The sequence below is a fragment of the Mycteria americana genome, chromosome 1, assembly GCF_035582795.1.
Source record: "Mycteria americana isolate JAX WOST 10 ecotype Jacksonville Zoo and Gardens chromosome 1, USCA_MyAme_1.0, whole genome shotgun sequence".
Classification (NCBI taxonomy): domain Eukaryota; kingdom Metazoa; phylum Chordata; class Aves; order Ciconiiformes; family Ciconiidae; genus Mycteria; species Mycteria americana.
In genome coordinates, this window is record NC_134365.1 from 14,615,472 (window position 1) to 14,629,328 (window position 13,857).

A 13,857-nucleotide genomic window follows, 5' to 3' on the forward strand; every position below is an offset into this window, starting at 1 on the left:
AGAAACAGTAGCATATTGTAACGACACAATGCATGGGGGGCATACGTATGAAATGCCAAAACTTTATTAGGTAGTCTTCTCAACACTTTGCAACAGGAGTCTCGGTGTAACATTACACAAATGAAAACAGAATGTATCTGAAAGGGCACAGCTACATAAAAAATATGGGGAAGTCTAGAAGGTGACTACACAGTGTGCTAGATACTCCGTGGTAGCTACTACATCCATAGCCTTGCCCGATCTTAAATCCAAAGTTACACCTCTTTCATGGAGGCAAAGAGGGTGCATATAAGCAAGCTCCTGGGGAGCAGCTACCTCTTTTGCCTCTCAGTACCTTGCCCATGCAGCTATACTTCTAGCTGTATTTTGTACTTCGGTAAATAGAACACCAAAAAAAGAGAATTTTTGAAGCCAGGATTCTGTTGATTATTCTATGTTTCTTGTTGGGCACTGACCTAAATGGTATCAGTACTCCCTCTTTCTTCAGCGTATTTGCAAAAAATTGCTGAAGTACTGCAATTTCTGCCATAACATCTGACAAATTAAAAATAGATTAAAAATAAACATAAAAATGAATGCAGCAATCTTTGTAGAGCCCTCACGCATAGTCATTTGAATAGAAAGTCCAATACAAATCTCAAGAATTTTGTTTTTCTCTTCCTGCTTTCTCCTTAAACGCTGGGTTTGCATGGAGGCGTAACATTCTGTAATGAAATTGCAACATTTCATGGGGAAGTTGGTGATTAAAAAGACTGAGCAAGAAACAACGGAGGTATCTGCAGACCAGAAAAGTATGGCAAGCAGTCTGGATTTTGCTTAGACAGAAACCTTTAATTTAACTGACTTACAACTTAGGAGACTGTCAGCTTTTACTCCATCCAGTAACCTTATACATATATAGACAACACTGAAAACAACCACAGAACCACTGAAAGCTTTACTGCAGTGAAGAGCAAAGGCATTCTTGAGAGTTTGATGCTAAACAGAAATCGCAGGCATGCAGAAATACAAAATCTTTTTTCGTTATGCAGCTAACTTGCTGCATTTTTATACAAGAAACTTAGCCACACCATCTTGTCTTCCCTAGCAGAAATGCCAGTAATGACTCAAGCAACGGCCAAGACCTCTCATCATGACAGTACAAAATCTGGGGCAATACAACTCCAATTGCACATTAAGCTTGGCACTGCCTCCAGGATAATGCTGGGCTGCCCTGGTGGGTACTACACAGGAATAGACTGCATTTGTCCCTTGCAGTCCCAGGCATTGTTTTTCTCCATGGAGGCGTGTATAAGTTTCTCTAGAAAACTTTAAAAAACTCTTTGCACAGAAGAAATGGATTAAGCTGGATTAACTGAATTATTTCCCAGATCAAGCCATGCAGGCTGTTGCGGATTTTGCCAGTAGGAAAAGAAGTACATTATGGCATGGGATTTGAAATATTCCTGATGTTGTAAGAGGTTAAGCTTAAAATAAGACCTCTGTCTCTGATGTTCTGCATTACCCCTTTTCATTAGCTCCAGATCATCACTAAGGGATGATCCACTGCAAGGGCAGGTGTGGCTGAGAGCCACTCCACTAGTGCTCATCTATGAGGAGGATGGTCGTGTCAGGCCATGTCATGGGCAGACTCATTAGTTGGCCAAGCAAATTTCATTAGCCCTTGAGAGTAACTCAATTAAAGAGACCTTCCTCTCCAACGAAAGCAGTTCAGACCTGAAAATGAAAATAAAAGACACGATTGCCATTCATCCCGGGTCGTTTGGCATCGCTCTTTGGAAGAGGCTTGCCCCTGTGAAAGGTAGTCCAGCCCAGGATACATACAATCACTAATGATACTTTCTAAAGTTATTATGCAAAATTTCAGCATTCAGCCAAAAGGCACAGGCATTAGCACAAACTTGGAATCTTTAAATTTGTGAACTCCTTTGACTTCAGCATTATTTTTTATATAACTAGCTGTTTATGTGATTAAAGAATACAAAATTGGGATCTGAGAATTTTTCCTAAAACACCTCTTCAGTTGTATGCATAGCGTATTGCAAACCAAAACTGCTACCAATGGACTGAAATGAAGGAAATTGTGCAGCTACATATTAGTGCTACTGATCACTCATTTAAAAAACTAAAGGTGGAGTTAAGCAAACACTTAATGTTGGACAAAAGGTTGTTCTTACAAATAAAGACTTTATTTTAGGAGGGGTTATGTTTCCCAAATCTCTACAGGATCTGAGAAGCCCAAGCACTTTTGCCTCAGGTACTCCTTCATCTAATTTGTAATTCAAATTCCAGAGCTGACTATGACAAAAGACTGTGAAGGTACTATTTAATGAGTGATAAACCTAGACTTTAATCTCCCTATGAATCATTTCTGTATTACATTTTATATTTCACTGCAAAAGAGCACTGTGTTAATCTTCAAGCGTTGTAGTTAAGGTCCCCAAAATAACAGAAATTTAGAACATCACAGAAAACCAACTTCATTAGTTTTAAAATATTTTCAGATCTGTCTTTTTAAATAATTTGTAGAACTACTTATTTTAAAACAATATGGACTGTACAGTAGGCCATACAGTGTGGCTGAAGTCAAATGGACTTTCCTTCCATAACATGACAAAGCTAAAAAAAATGATATGGTGCAGAGTAGCTATACAAGACAAATATATAAAACATTTACAATTTAAAAAATTACACAAAACTTCAGACTGAGAGGGGGAAAAAAAGCCATCTTAGTTCATATTTTAAACCATGATTCACTTCCTTAGATGTTCCTTAGTCACTTGGTTGGATGGTTTTAAATTTAGAATCAGTATTTGTGTGGCTCCAAAATGCATCTTAGCTTGAATGAGAATGTAATTTCTTTTTAAAAAGGTAAAGTAAATGAATTTATTATTTGATTTTTAACTAGTTCCCTGGGTATATACAGAGCTTTACAAGAGACAAATTGCACTAAGCAAAGAATGGAAACGGAGCTCAACAGAATTCACCACCTAAGAGGCATGAGCAAATACAATATGAGAAAATGTAAGGAAATGTAGGATGCTTGCCTTGTAAGACAAGGCAATTCCTTTGGTAAGGAAACGCACAGAATAAAGTACACAATACGAAGTGATTCAGAGACAGAGAAAGGCCACAGTCAAACTGGAAGTGTGAGAAACTTGAGGAAAGTAATGGGGAATTCAGAAGTCAATGGAGTCATTGTGGGGCTCTGGGTGAATGGGATGAGGAAGAATGAAGGCATCTTTTGGAGTAAAAGGTTAAAATTTTCTGTGGATGAAGTAAGGCTACTGAAAGGTTAAACCAATAGAAAAATATGCCCTGTTTTGGTTAAACTGGAAGGGAGGGAAACACGAGAGAAGTGGCAAGGGAATGCCATCTTCAGATAGAGGAGCTGGAATACGAGGAGAGAAACAAAATTTGGTGATGGTCCTGATCTCAGTGGAAAAATAAGAACCAAAATTGTTAAACATGGTAATGGTTAATTGCTAAGGAAAACTAGTCTCCATTCAGATAAAAAGAGCTAGCATAATGCAAATTAAACACTTATTCCAGCAACATCAGTTTGTACTATTGACAGCCATATTCCATAGATCTGTGGGGTCAAGCCTGTGTACAGGGATAGGTAGGAAATACAGCATAAGAAAATATTCTTAAAACGTACTGGAAAATAAACAGACTATTTTTTCTTTTTTCTCAGAACCCTGAAGTTTTTTTTAAATATAAAAGAAAAGTGAATTACAGAAACACAAATGCTCAAATGTTCCCAGACAAACGCCCTGCTCAGAGTTCAACAGCCAGCAGCCATTAGCTGTTGCTCATCAATTCATCGCAAACGAGATGTGGAGAGAGGTATATTCTATTTTGCAGATTATGAAAAAGTCTAATCTCCTTGTCATTAGCAGCCAGATGAAGATGAAAAAGGAAATTAATGCTTTTATTTAGACTCCTGCCAATACGTTCTCTCTACCGGTAAACAAAGTTGCTATTGAATGATAGAGGCTGAACATCCCCCTAGAGAGCGTCAGCGTGTTGCCCGAGGGCTGCATTATTCTCATTGACACATAAGCCAAGGAACAATAGGTCAGCTCTGAACTCCAGTCTTCTGTTCTGTAAAATACTGCTCTGGTCAAGCCTGAGAGCCTGCCATCTGTTTTGCATTTATTTTTTAGAGTGTTCTTAAATTTTACAAGGTACAAAACACACTTAAAAGGTCTTCCACAAACATTCAGGCAAAAGCTATCAAATAAAAGAGAGTCTGGGCCAATTCTCAGGATTTCTTTCATATGGAGACATCTGTCAGACTGTGGAATGGTTTCTTAAGAAAGGAATCCCAATCATGTAATTTGTGGCATTGAGTATGAGATTGTATAAAATTCTGGGAACTATGCTGAAAGGAATGATTTTGCACTAGGAGGGAACAACATCCTTCATCTTTTCCACCTCTTAGGTTTTACTGTTCTGAGATTCTCCTCTAGTCAGTCTAGTCTAGTCTAGTCACTAAATTACATGCTCACAAGTCTCCCAGTATGGTCCTTATTCCAAAGGGTGCTGCTGGTCCAAGGTTACATAGTGTACTGGGAAAATGGCCTCCTTAACCCTTTAGCACCCTGCTTGGTGCAGTAAAGGCAGGCGGGGTTGTGTGCCGCGAGTGCTGGCTGCACCCATCCCTGCTCCGCGAGCTGTTCCTCCCAGCAGCATCACTGTTTTCATCTAGACCTAAACTCTTTTGAGTTTTACAGTGCAATGGAGCCAGGTCTGCTGTTTTTCCAACTCCATTTTAATTATGCTACTGTTTACTAATGTATGATTTTTGTTCTACTCAAGCCAGGAATAAATATGAATCAATCTGCACAATAATAAGTTTACCTTATTTTCCATTTATTTTGCTATTAGATCAACAAGTTAAAGATATTGTTAATTAAAGATATTATTAATGGCAAGAATATCATCAGTCATTAACATCCTTATTTGTCCTTAAAAGTATTTATAAGACATCTATCTTTTCTGTCTTGGCTTATACAGTTTTTGTTTTCTTGCCTATTTGTGCTGGATTAACTCTTTTGTCTGACAATTTTTATGTCTTCTTTCTTCAATATCCAATAAAATTCTTATAAACTTTAAAGCTTACATCAGTTCTCAAAGATCTCTCTAGCTTCCTAAAATATTTATTATATGCTGAACACACAGCTTTTCAAGCGATTATTTTACTTTCTTTGGTGTCTTTCCCTATGGCATCATTCCTTATTCCATTTACATTACACATAGGGCTGCTTCTTTGGCACTGACATCCCTTAATGCTACCCTTTATCATCCTCTAATTCTCTTCAAAATAAGAACTATACTTCCCTTTCACTGCACAAATCCCATTAACTCTATTAGGATTTACTAATGCACATCTGAGGGTGGACAGCCACAGTGAACATGATTTCTAAGATTCCTTGCTACTTTCATGTCTTCATGTATATCCTTTGTACTAGTTATTGTGAAGTCTGATATCATCTCCAGTGAACATACTTATTAAAAAGATATCCTGTAATACATCTATGAAGTTGCCCTGTGGTTTTATTTTCTTTACTTAATATGTCACATCATTCACTACAGCATTTCAGTATAGTAATGTTTAGGGCCAGAAACAGACCATAAAACCTCATTTATGTCAATCTACCTTGCTGTTTTGCGTGTATCTTAATATGATATTTGCATCTAAAGAAATTCACTGATTCTTTCTGAAAGAATCCTTTGTTTACATTAATAGTATTGATGAAACTGTGATTGTCTTCATGGAATAAAAGCAGCGAGGTTTGCGTCAAAGAAAGCATCTTTTATTTGAATGGGAAAATTAATCCTAATAGTAAAAGAGTTACAATAGTACGCACTGGTTAGGGGGAGTAACGCAATGCACATTGTCTGCTGAAGAAATAAGAACAAAAGGGCAGAGGAGAGCCTGGTGCTGGAATGGATAGGAGGAAGGGCAATGGGCAATGGGGTGGTTGACTATCTGAGTCACGAAAACTGTGGCTGAGCTAGGAAACTAAGGGGAGGGAAGCCTTGGTGAGGATAAAAGTGTGGGAGAAGGACCAAGAGAACCTCCGAGAAGCTTGCATATCGGTATGGCAGGGAAATTTGATGACTGATTACATGGCTGTCATACACTGTCAACTGCTCATAGAACAGTACCTCTGGGTGATCCTTGACTAAGTCAAACCTGATGTTTGCAGAGTTGCCACAATGACATCACATATTTTGGGGAAGACAAATCCAGAAAGTCTCTGAAGTGACTGTGTATAAAGCAAAGAGAATTGCTGGAAAAATCACAGGGAACAAAAAAGGCATGAGGATGCGGGAGACTATGACAAGGTGGGGAAGCTGGAGGCCCTTTCAGGGAAGCGGTGCAGGACTTGGCAATCAGTGGCTGGGTGGGAGGAGGAGGCAAAGGGACTGTCACAGCCGAGCAACCAGTGGAGGCCCAGGGATGGCACATCTCAGCATCTTTTATTCTCTACACACAACCAATACACAAATCCCCTTTTTCCCTTGTCCTGCAGAGTCCCTGTGAACTCGGGGAACTCGCAGTACCGTAACGACTTACTGTTCTAACCAATGTAAGTATTGCTAAAATGTTGATTTGAGGTTAGGTTATGCTCCAAAATTGAAGAAATGTAAAGCAGAGAAGGGTGAAAGAATTACAGTTTCTGCTGTCAGCTCTCCTACGAATGTATCTCCTGGTGCAGCATGTCTGCAGAAAGGACCGTCAGAGCCTGTATGGATGGATTTCTACTCACTAGTCTCTGCTTATCAAGGTATTCTAGCAGGGAGAAATCTTGTTGCTTTGCCCATATTGTCCTCGACCATGCTGCCAGTTCTGACACTGACAGTCATATATTTTCCTTTCAGCTTACTTGCACGTAGCTGTCATCGTGCTGGTCACTGCCAGCTCTCTGGCTCTCTGTCACTCTGCCATCAATATGTCTTTTACTTCCTTCTCCTTTCCATACCTGTTCTGGCCACCACAGACTGCCTTTGGCTGTGGTGCAATCACCGCAGCCCTGCTTTGGAGAATTTCATCTGCTTATGAAGCTTTTAATCATTTTATGCTGATGACTCTGCATATTAATTTTTCCACTCTTGACTTGTGTCCATCCAGTGAGGAGCCTGTGTGAGATATCCTCACCATCCTCCTTAGCACATCCTAAATGGTGATGCTGCCAACGCTTCTGTTCCCAAATCCCCTTCCCCTAGTCACCGAAACACTACTCTTCCACACCCACATTACGTGGGTACAATCTGTCTCCTGTTCTGAATACCAAATGCATTTTGGTAATTTCTCCAGATGCTTTTTCCTTCCACACAGTAAAAATACCGATAGACGCCTGGCCCAATCACCTTCCATCCAGATCGTTATAACGGTCCCTTCTGTTTGCCAGCACCTGTGTTACATTTTCCTAATTCATTCAAAATATAACCATCTTCTTTGCTTGTTAGCTAACACCTTCAGTCACCTCTCTGAATCCCCCTTCCCACTTCCCATTGAAATATTAAAATACTGAAAACTCAAATACTGAAATTGAAAACTGAAATACTTTTCTCTCATCATCATGGAGGTACTATTCATACCTCGTAGGAATAACTCAATGTATGCTCCTGACATAAGGTTCAACAGCTTCTTATTGCAAAAGCCATTGCATAGATATTCCCAAACTCATAGGAAAAAAAACCCTTATAGCTCTAATGCTCCCAAAAGATGTATTTTGGGGGATTTTCTCTTGTTAATATGGCAACACATTTCTAATTTTGAAATATTTATTTTAGACTGGTTGGCCCATATTTCACTGTCTCTTTTCACATGGAAATATCATTGGAATTTTGTGGAGAAAAGTGGATCAGCACAGAAATTCCTTTCTCTCCTGTACCAAAAATGATGGATACCTTCTCTACTTCCCACTGTTTTAATGAAGCAGGTTCAAAGCAGTCTACTGTTTGTAGAAAACAGCTGACAACAGGACGTTTATTTTTAGGTTATTCATCAAAAGGATATATATGATAAGCTGTGCAAACAATTAGATTTTTAAGGTTTGTGTAAGTCAAACATTTTGTTTAGCTATAAAAATGATCAAATGTTGTAGGTGACGGGCAAAAATTTGATGGCCTACTTCACAAAATGGGAAGGCAGGTTCTTCACAAAGATACGTGTGAGCTGGATGGTAAACAAAGCTTTTGCTGCAGGCATATTGCATTTTTTGCTTACAGTTAATACAGTGAGAGTTAAAACTCAGGTTGTGGTTTTGACAAAAAATAAATGTTGGTTGTTGCCGGCTGATTTCAGGTTAAGTGTATAATGCAATAGGATTTACTTTAACTTTTGTACATTCCCCAACGTTTAGCAGAGAGGACAGAGGGGGTTCTTGGATAACTAATGGGAAATATGAAGCCAACGGAAGTATGAAGCCAAAGAAAGTATCAGTTTTAAGAATATAAATAAGATCCTGATACTAAGTTTTCTGTGAAATAGCTTTCACGATGAGTAACACTGACATGCAAGTGCAATGGAAAACCACATTTGCCAGATATTTTTAATATGATGGTGGCTCTTACCTCCCTGTTCACACAGCTGTTGTGCTAAGGCATCCTTGAATATAACTTGGCCCCTATGAGTAGCTGTAGCCCTGTGAACACAAAAAAGACAACAATAAATAATGTAGTATACTTATTTATATATGCATATGTATATCTATATGCATGACTAATCAAATCAGAAGTCCCATTCTGCTTTCTTCCTCTGTTCTTCTTTCTGCACTCTTTTAAATTCATAGAATAATTTGTAGGGACTTTTTCTGTGCATAGCAAAAGAAAAGTTCCTAAACCAAAATGGCTAGGTTGGTAATAAAAAGCACTGGCACAGGGATTCAATGAAGGACATGAGTAAAAGCAAGCATATCGCAAAGTTAAGCGCGTCACTCTGCCTGAGAAAGCGTACCTGTCTCAGCGCAGAACAGAAGAAATGGTTGCAGAGCTGCTGCCCTGTGAAATTAATAGTCACAACTTCCAATAGGCAATAGCAATGGATTGCTATTGGGGATTGCTATTAGGAAAAAACTAACAGCTAGTACTGTTATATTCTACTGATAGAAATGTAGAGCTCAAATGGGTGTCCAGAAATCCTCTCTGGAAACAAAGGGAGAGATGAGTAAGCTCTCTGCCCCAGGCCTCTGTCAAACATCTCCAAAAAAAGGAGACCCTACAACAGTTCTTGGTACGCTGCACTGGGTTTTGCTGCCAATTAACTTGTTCTTTCTATTTCCCTCATTGTCCAGATAAGCTAAAGTGGATTACTTTCCTTTTTTTTTTTTTTTGTTTTTCTGAAATCATCATAATTCTTCCTCTTTTTTTTTTCCCTCAAAATCAGAAGCCCGGTACCTTCACACTGCCTGTCCTCTAACCATTCACTTTCTGAACAACGTACTATTTTCGCAATCTCCTCTGGTCTCATCTTTGAGGAAGTGATATGCCTATAGCTGCACATAGAGTGCACATACTTGAGGTCTCACCAGGTTTGTCTAAAGAATAATTATTTTCCATTAATGACCCACAGCTAACAGACCAGCTAACATACCATGGAGAAAGATTTGTCATTTTGTTTTCTCATATTCAGCTAGAAATACAATGCAATTTGATTTGTTTTTCTCTTACAGAGCTGTCATGCTAACAGTGCTAGTTATTCTTTATTTCCAATAGCTCATTTCTTCCCTCTTTTCTAAGTGTAGGACTTCACAACTTCAGTTTTATCTCAGAGATTTTTCAAAACCTTTCAGTATTTGCCAGTGTTGCCTTTGAAGTCTGATTTCTTGCAGCCAAAGTTCTTCCAATATCTGCCTAGACTCATACACACTCTTCAGACGTGTTCTTTATCCTTTCTCCAAGTCAGTAATGAAAATAATTAACATTAATGGGCTCAAGATAGATCCATATGAACTCCTTGAAATAGCCTCTCAGTTCAACAGTAAGACATTGAAAGGTACTTTATGAGTGTGGTTTTTCAGCCAGCTGTGTGCCCTCTCTAATGGATCACGCCTCGCTTGCTTATGAAAATGTCAGGAAGGACCATAAAGGAATGGTCCGAAAGGAAAGTCAAAATATATAATTTTTTCCTTGGTTACTAGGTCAGTTACACTGACAAGGAAGAACAGCAAAAGTAACACATCTAATATTAAATTTTTCAAGGTAAAACCCATCTGCAAACCTTCAGAGTACAAACAGGAGTAAACAGAAACTTCTCTGGGATCTAATTTGCTTCCTGCTCATTAGAAAAGCTCTATTTACTCCCATGTGTGTGTCCAGAAATGCAAAACTATGGCCACCTGATGCCCCTAGGGCTTTTAGGGCACTCCCTTCCTCTGCTTGCGGAAGGAGAGCTGTGTTGCTTTTTCCACCTGCTTGGACTTTCAGGGGCATACGGAAAGCTGGAGCCTTGCCTCACCTGGTAGCGAGAGTATTTTGGCCACAGTCCTGGGATCACATTACCAGTGTGAGGTTTTGGTTGTAGTCCCTACCACATGCATCATGGAAACCATTTTAGGGTTTCCAACACTTCTGTAAAATACAGCAAAACATTATGCCGTAGTTCTTCATTAGCATTTCTTCCTCTGCTGTCATGACCAGTGACCATACTCAGTACAGAGTAAAATAAAAACAAATACATCGCCCCAGCGCATGAAGAAAGGCAAGAGAGCTGAGAGTTTAAGTCTCATTTAAAAGTATGAACTAAAGTATTTCTTAAAGCTCTCTTGTGATGAATATGCAAGAAACCATGATCACTACATAGGATTCTGCAAATTTCCTCACAGGTGTATGTGGACACACAAGTCAGAATGGGACCAAACAATCTCCAAAATCAAACAGGTGCCCAGGCTTCTCTAGCAGCTGAAATAGCAGGGCGTCCCACAGCCAGCTTTGGGTCCAGCGCAGCACCAACAGACATGCTTTGCAAATATGTTTCATTGTGGGAATTCCATGTTTGAGCAAAAACCTGGCTCACCGTGCTCCTGAGCACGTACAAGAAAATGTCACACCTAAGGCAGAGAAGGTATTTTGTACAACAATTCTATCCCTCCCCCAGGCTGGCAGGGTGGAAGAGAGAGCTCTTTGCAGGCAGCGAGAAAGAAAACTTCTATTAGCAGTGGACCGGGACTTCAGAGATGCTGTTTACGCAACAGCCCGGGATACAATTCAGGATGTACGCAACAGCGATGGCAACCACAAAATTCCTTTATGAGGCAGATAGGAGCAAACTCTCAAAACACGGACCACATGCAGCGGGGAGCTCGAGTATGTGTCTGAATGCAAACAAATACCAAATAATACCAATAATACCAAACTGTGTACTGTTTACTGGATCTCTGCATGCGTGTGAGAAAAAGGGGATTTGGGGAGAGAGCCAGCAGCCAGTTGAATGATCTGCATCTCTCTGTGTCTATCATCCCTTGCTTGATAATGCAGACTAGGAGCCAATTATTGCTGCTCCATAGCAGGAGCGATCTGCACCCTGGGGACAACAGTGCCGTGCAGGGAGGGCACCGCTTCCTACAGCATATGCTCACGCTAGCGTTCCTTTGGCAATGGGCTCATGCACGAGGTCTGCACCATCCAGTGCAGCTTCAGAGAATTATTAAGGGCATTGCTACTGTCACTGTACCAGTATTATCTGCTTGTTTTCCTCTGTATTCATGCTTTATTCATGGAGCAAATGACAAGAATGTGGTGCAATTATGCATGAACTATGCTACTTTTAGAAAGAAGTGCAAAACGTGCCTTCTGCATATTGAACTTTCTTTGTTGGTGATGTTCCTACCTGACAGGTGAGATTAATGGAACAGGATCATGAATTTGGATTTTTCTCTTTCAAAAATATGTACCATATCTAAAAATGTATCCATCCTTATGTGGACACTCAAGCATAAAACCTACATAATATTTATAGTAATTATAATAAAAATAATATTGGCAATGCCTGAAAAAGACTCTACTAGAGAAAGAAAATTATTCAACTGTTAATTATGGGGTTTTGTTTTCTTGATGTGTATATTCATTAACTGATATCTGCACTGTTTTTCAAAAGTTTCTGTACAGTCTTTAATGTAGTTAAATATTGCTTAGATGAGGGGTGCTTACTAACTTTTAATTGGTGTTACTCCGCACCAGTCTATAGTCCCACTCTGTCATTGTATGCTATTTATTTCCAGCTAAAGGGCAAGTGACTAATCAAATCTAACCTGTCAGTCAGCCAGAAGGCTCCGTGTGTCCCCAGAGGTAATTCCTCACTAGGAATGAATCTTTCCAAAGGGGTGAGAAATAAAGGAAAACCAGGAGGGAACACGAACATCCTAACATGGTAAGTGAGAGCTTAGAAGGAAAAACAACTTAGAGGTAATAAGGTTCCTCTTTATATTAACTTCACATTTCCATTAGCCTAGATGTATTTGTCTGCTTGGGGCTATGCAAGAGAGAGGAAAATGTGTTTTAAAAAGTAGTAAGAGGAGATAAACTGCTGACAGAGGAAGAAAGAGGTCTGAACACAAGAAGACTATATCAGGTGTCAAGGCTCCCTGTCAGTTCAAGGCATTACTAACCCCACACTTCAGTTACAGCAATTCTGTAAAGATTTTTGCTTCCTAAACCACAACTATTCAAGTTGAAATCAGGTGCCAATAAAGACTTTTAGATTGTCTGTCAGTGAAAAGCAAAAAAAGAAATATGACTTGCTGATTCTCTACTTGAACTATATATAATCCATGTCACCTGTGAAAGAGGACTTGAAGTGCCACCCTGCTCAAGTGCTAACAAGCTTAAAAACACTTTATTCAAGTGCAGTGTTGTCAGCTCCTCTGAACGTAGCCTAGGTAATATCAATTTGTCCCCTGTGCGATGACAGAAATCGTTCCAGGTGATTTGGGAGAAAGAAATCTAGAGACACTTGCATACATTCATGAACCTGTAGATAGAGATGTCCCTCCAGCCTCCTGTTGATTAGATGCAGCATGCTGAGCTGTGCTCCCAGGAGCAGAGGACCTGTCCCAGGCCTTCCCCTCAAGCTGTCACCATCTGGTCGTGCTCTGGGGTTCGCACACCCGGCGCTCGCCCTGCCTGTACAGGGGTGCTTGGCGTCTGCGCCCTTCCCTGGCGAGGGAAGGTACTGGGACAAATTCATTTGGGAGGGATCTGGGAAAAGACTCAGGTTTCCTACAGTGAAATATCCCATCTCATGACACCCTCAAAAAGGTTTTCAACAAGACCAAGGAAAATGAGATTATTTTTTACCCGCACTAGCAGAGTTTAACCCTGTGCCTGCTGCTAGCAGCTGCATTGCATATCTGTACACAATGGTTTGTGACTGCTTCCACTGGAGGAAATTTAGGGTGACATCCACAACGCCAGCTCTAGGGAAATCAATGACTGACTATACTAAACTGAGATTGTTCGTCCCAAAACCCACAGTGCTGTGCCCCCAAATCAAGTCTAATCCACTGACAGCAGGGACTGCGCTCCCTCCCTGCCACTGCGGGGGAGATGGTCAGTGCTGGGCATCTGACGAGCCTGGGCTGGAACGAGAAACAAAGCAATGCATACCCAATAATTGCTGTCATGGTTTTATATTGAGGTGTTGTGTATTTCACATTGATTCGCATGCATTGCTAACACACTTTCATTAACAAGCTGCATAATAAAGCAAGTGTTTCAGCTCGGGAGAGCACAGCAGGGCAGGAGGGTACGTGGGACTGAGCCGTGCATGGACAGTGCCTGTGCTGCCTGGCTCTGCTTGCTCCACGTGTGGAAAGGATGCACGGCAGCACTGCCCGGAGGCCA

The 13,857-nt window shown here is 40.3% G+C and overlaps 1 protein-coding gene across 1 annotated transcript in view; it reads right to left on the minus strand.

Moving 5' to 3' along the window:
• Positions 1 to 13,857, minus strand: part of RELN (reelin) — a 293,553-nt gene that overhangs the window by 165,307 nt on the left and 114,389 nt on the right. The window contains exon 4 of the mRNA XM_075491501.1: positions 8,593 to 8,663. Within this exon, the coding sequence (XP_075347616.1) occupies positions 8,593 to 8,663 (71 nt within the window). The remainder of the gene's footprint in view (positions 1 to 8,592; positions 8,664 to 13,857) is intronic.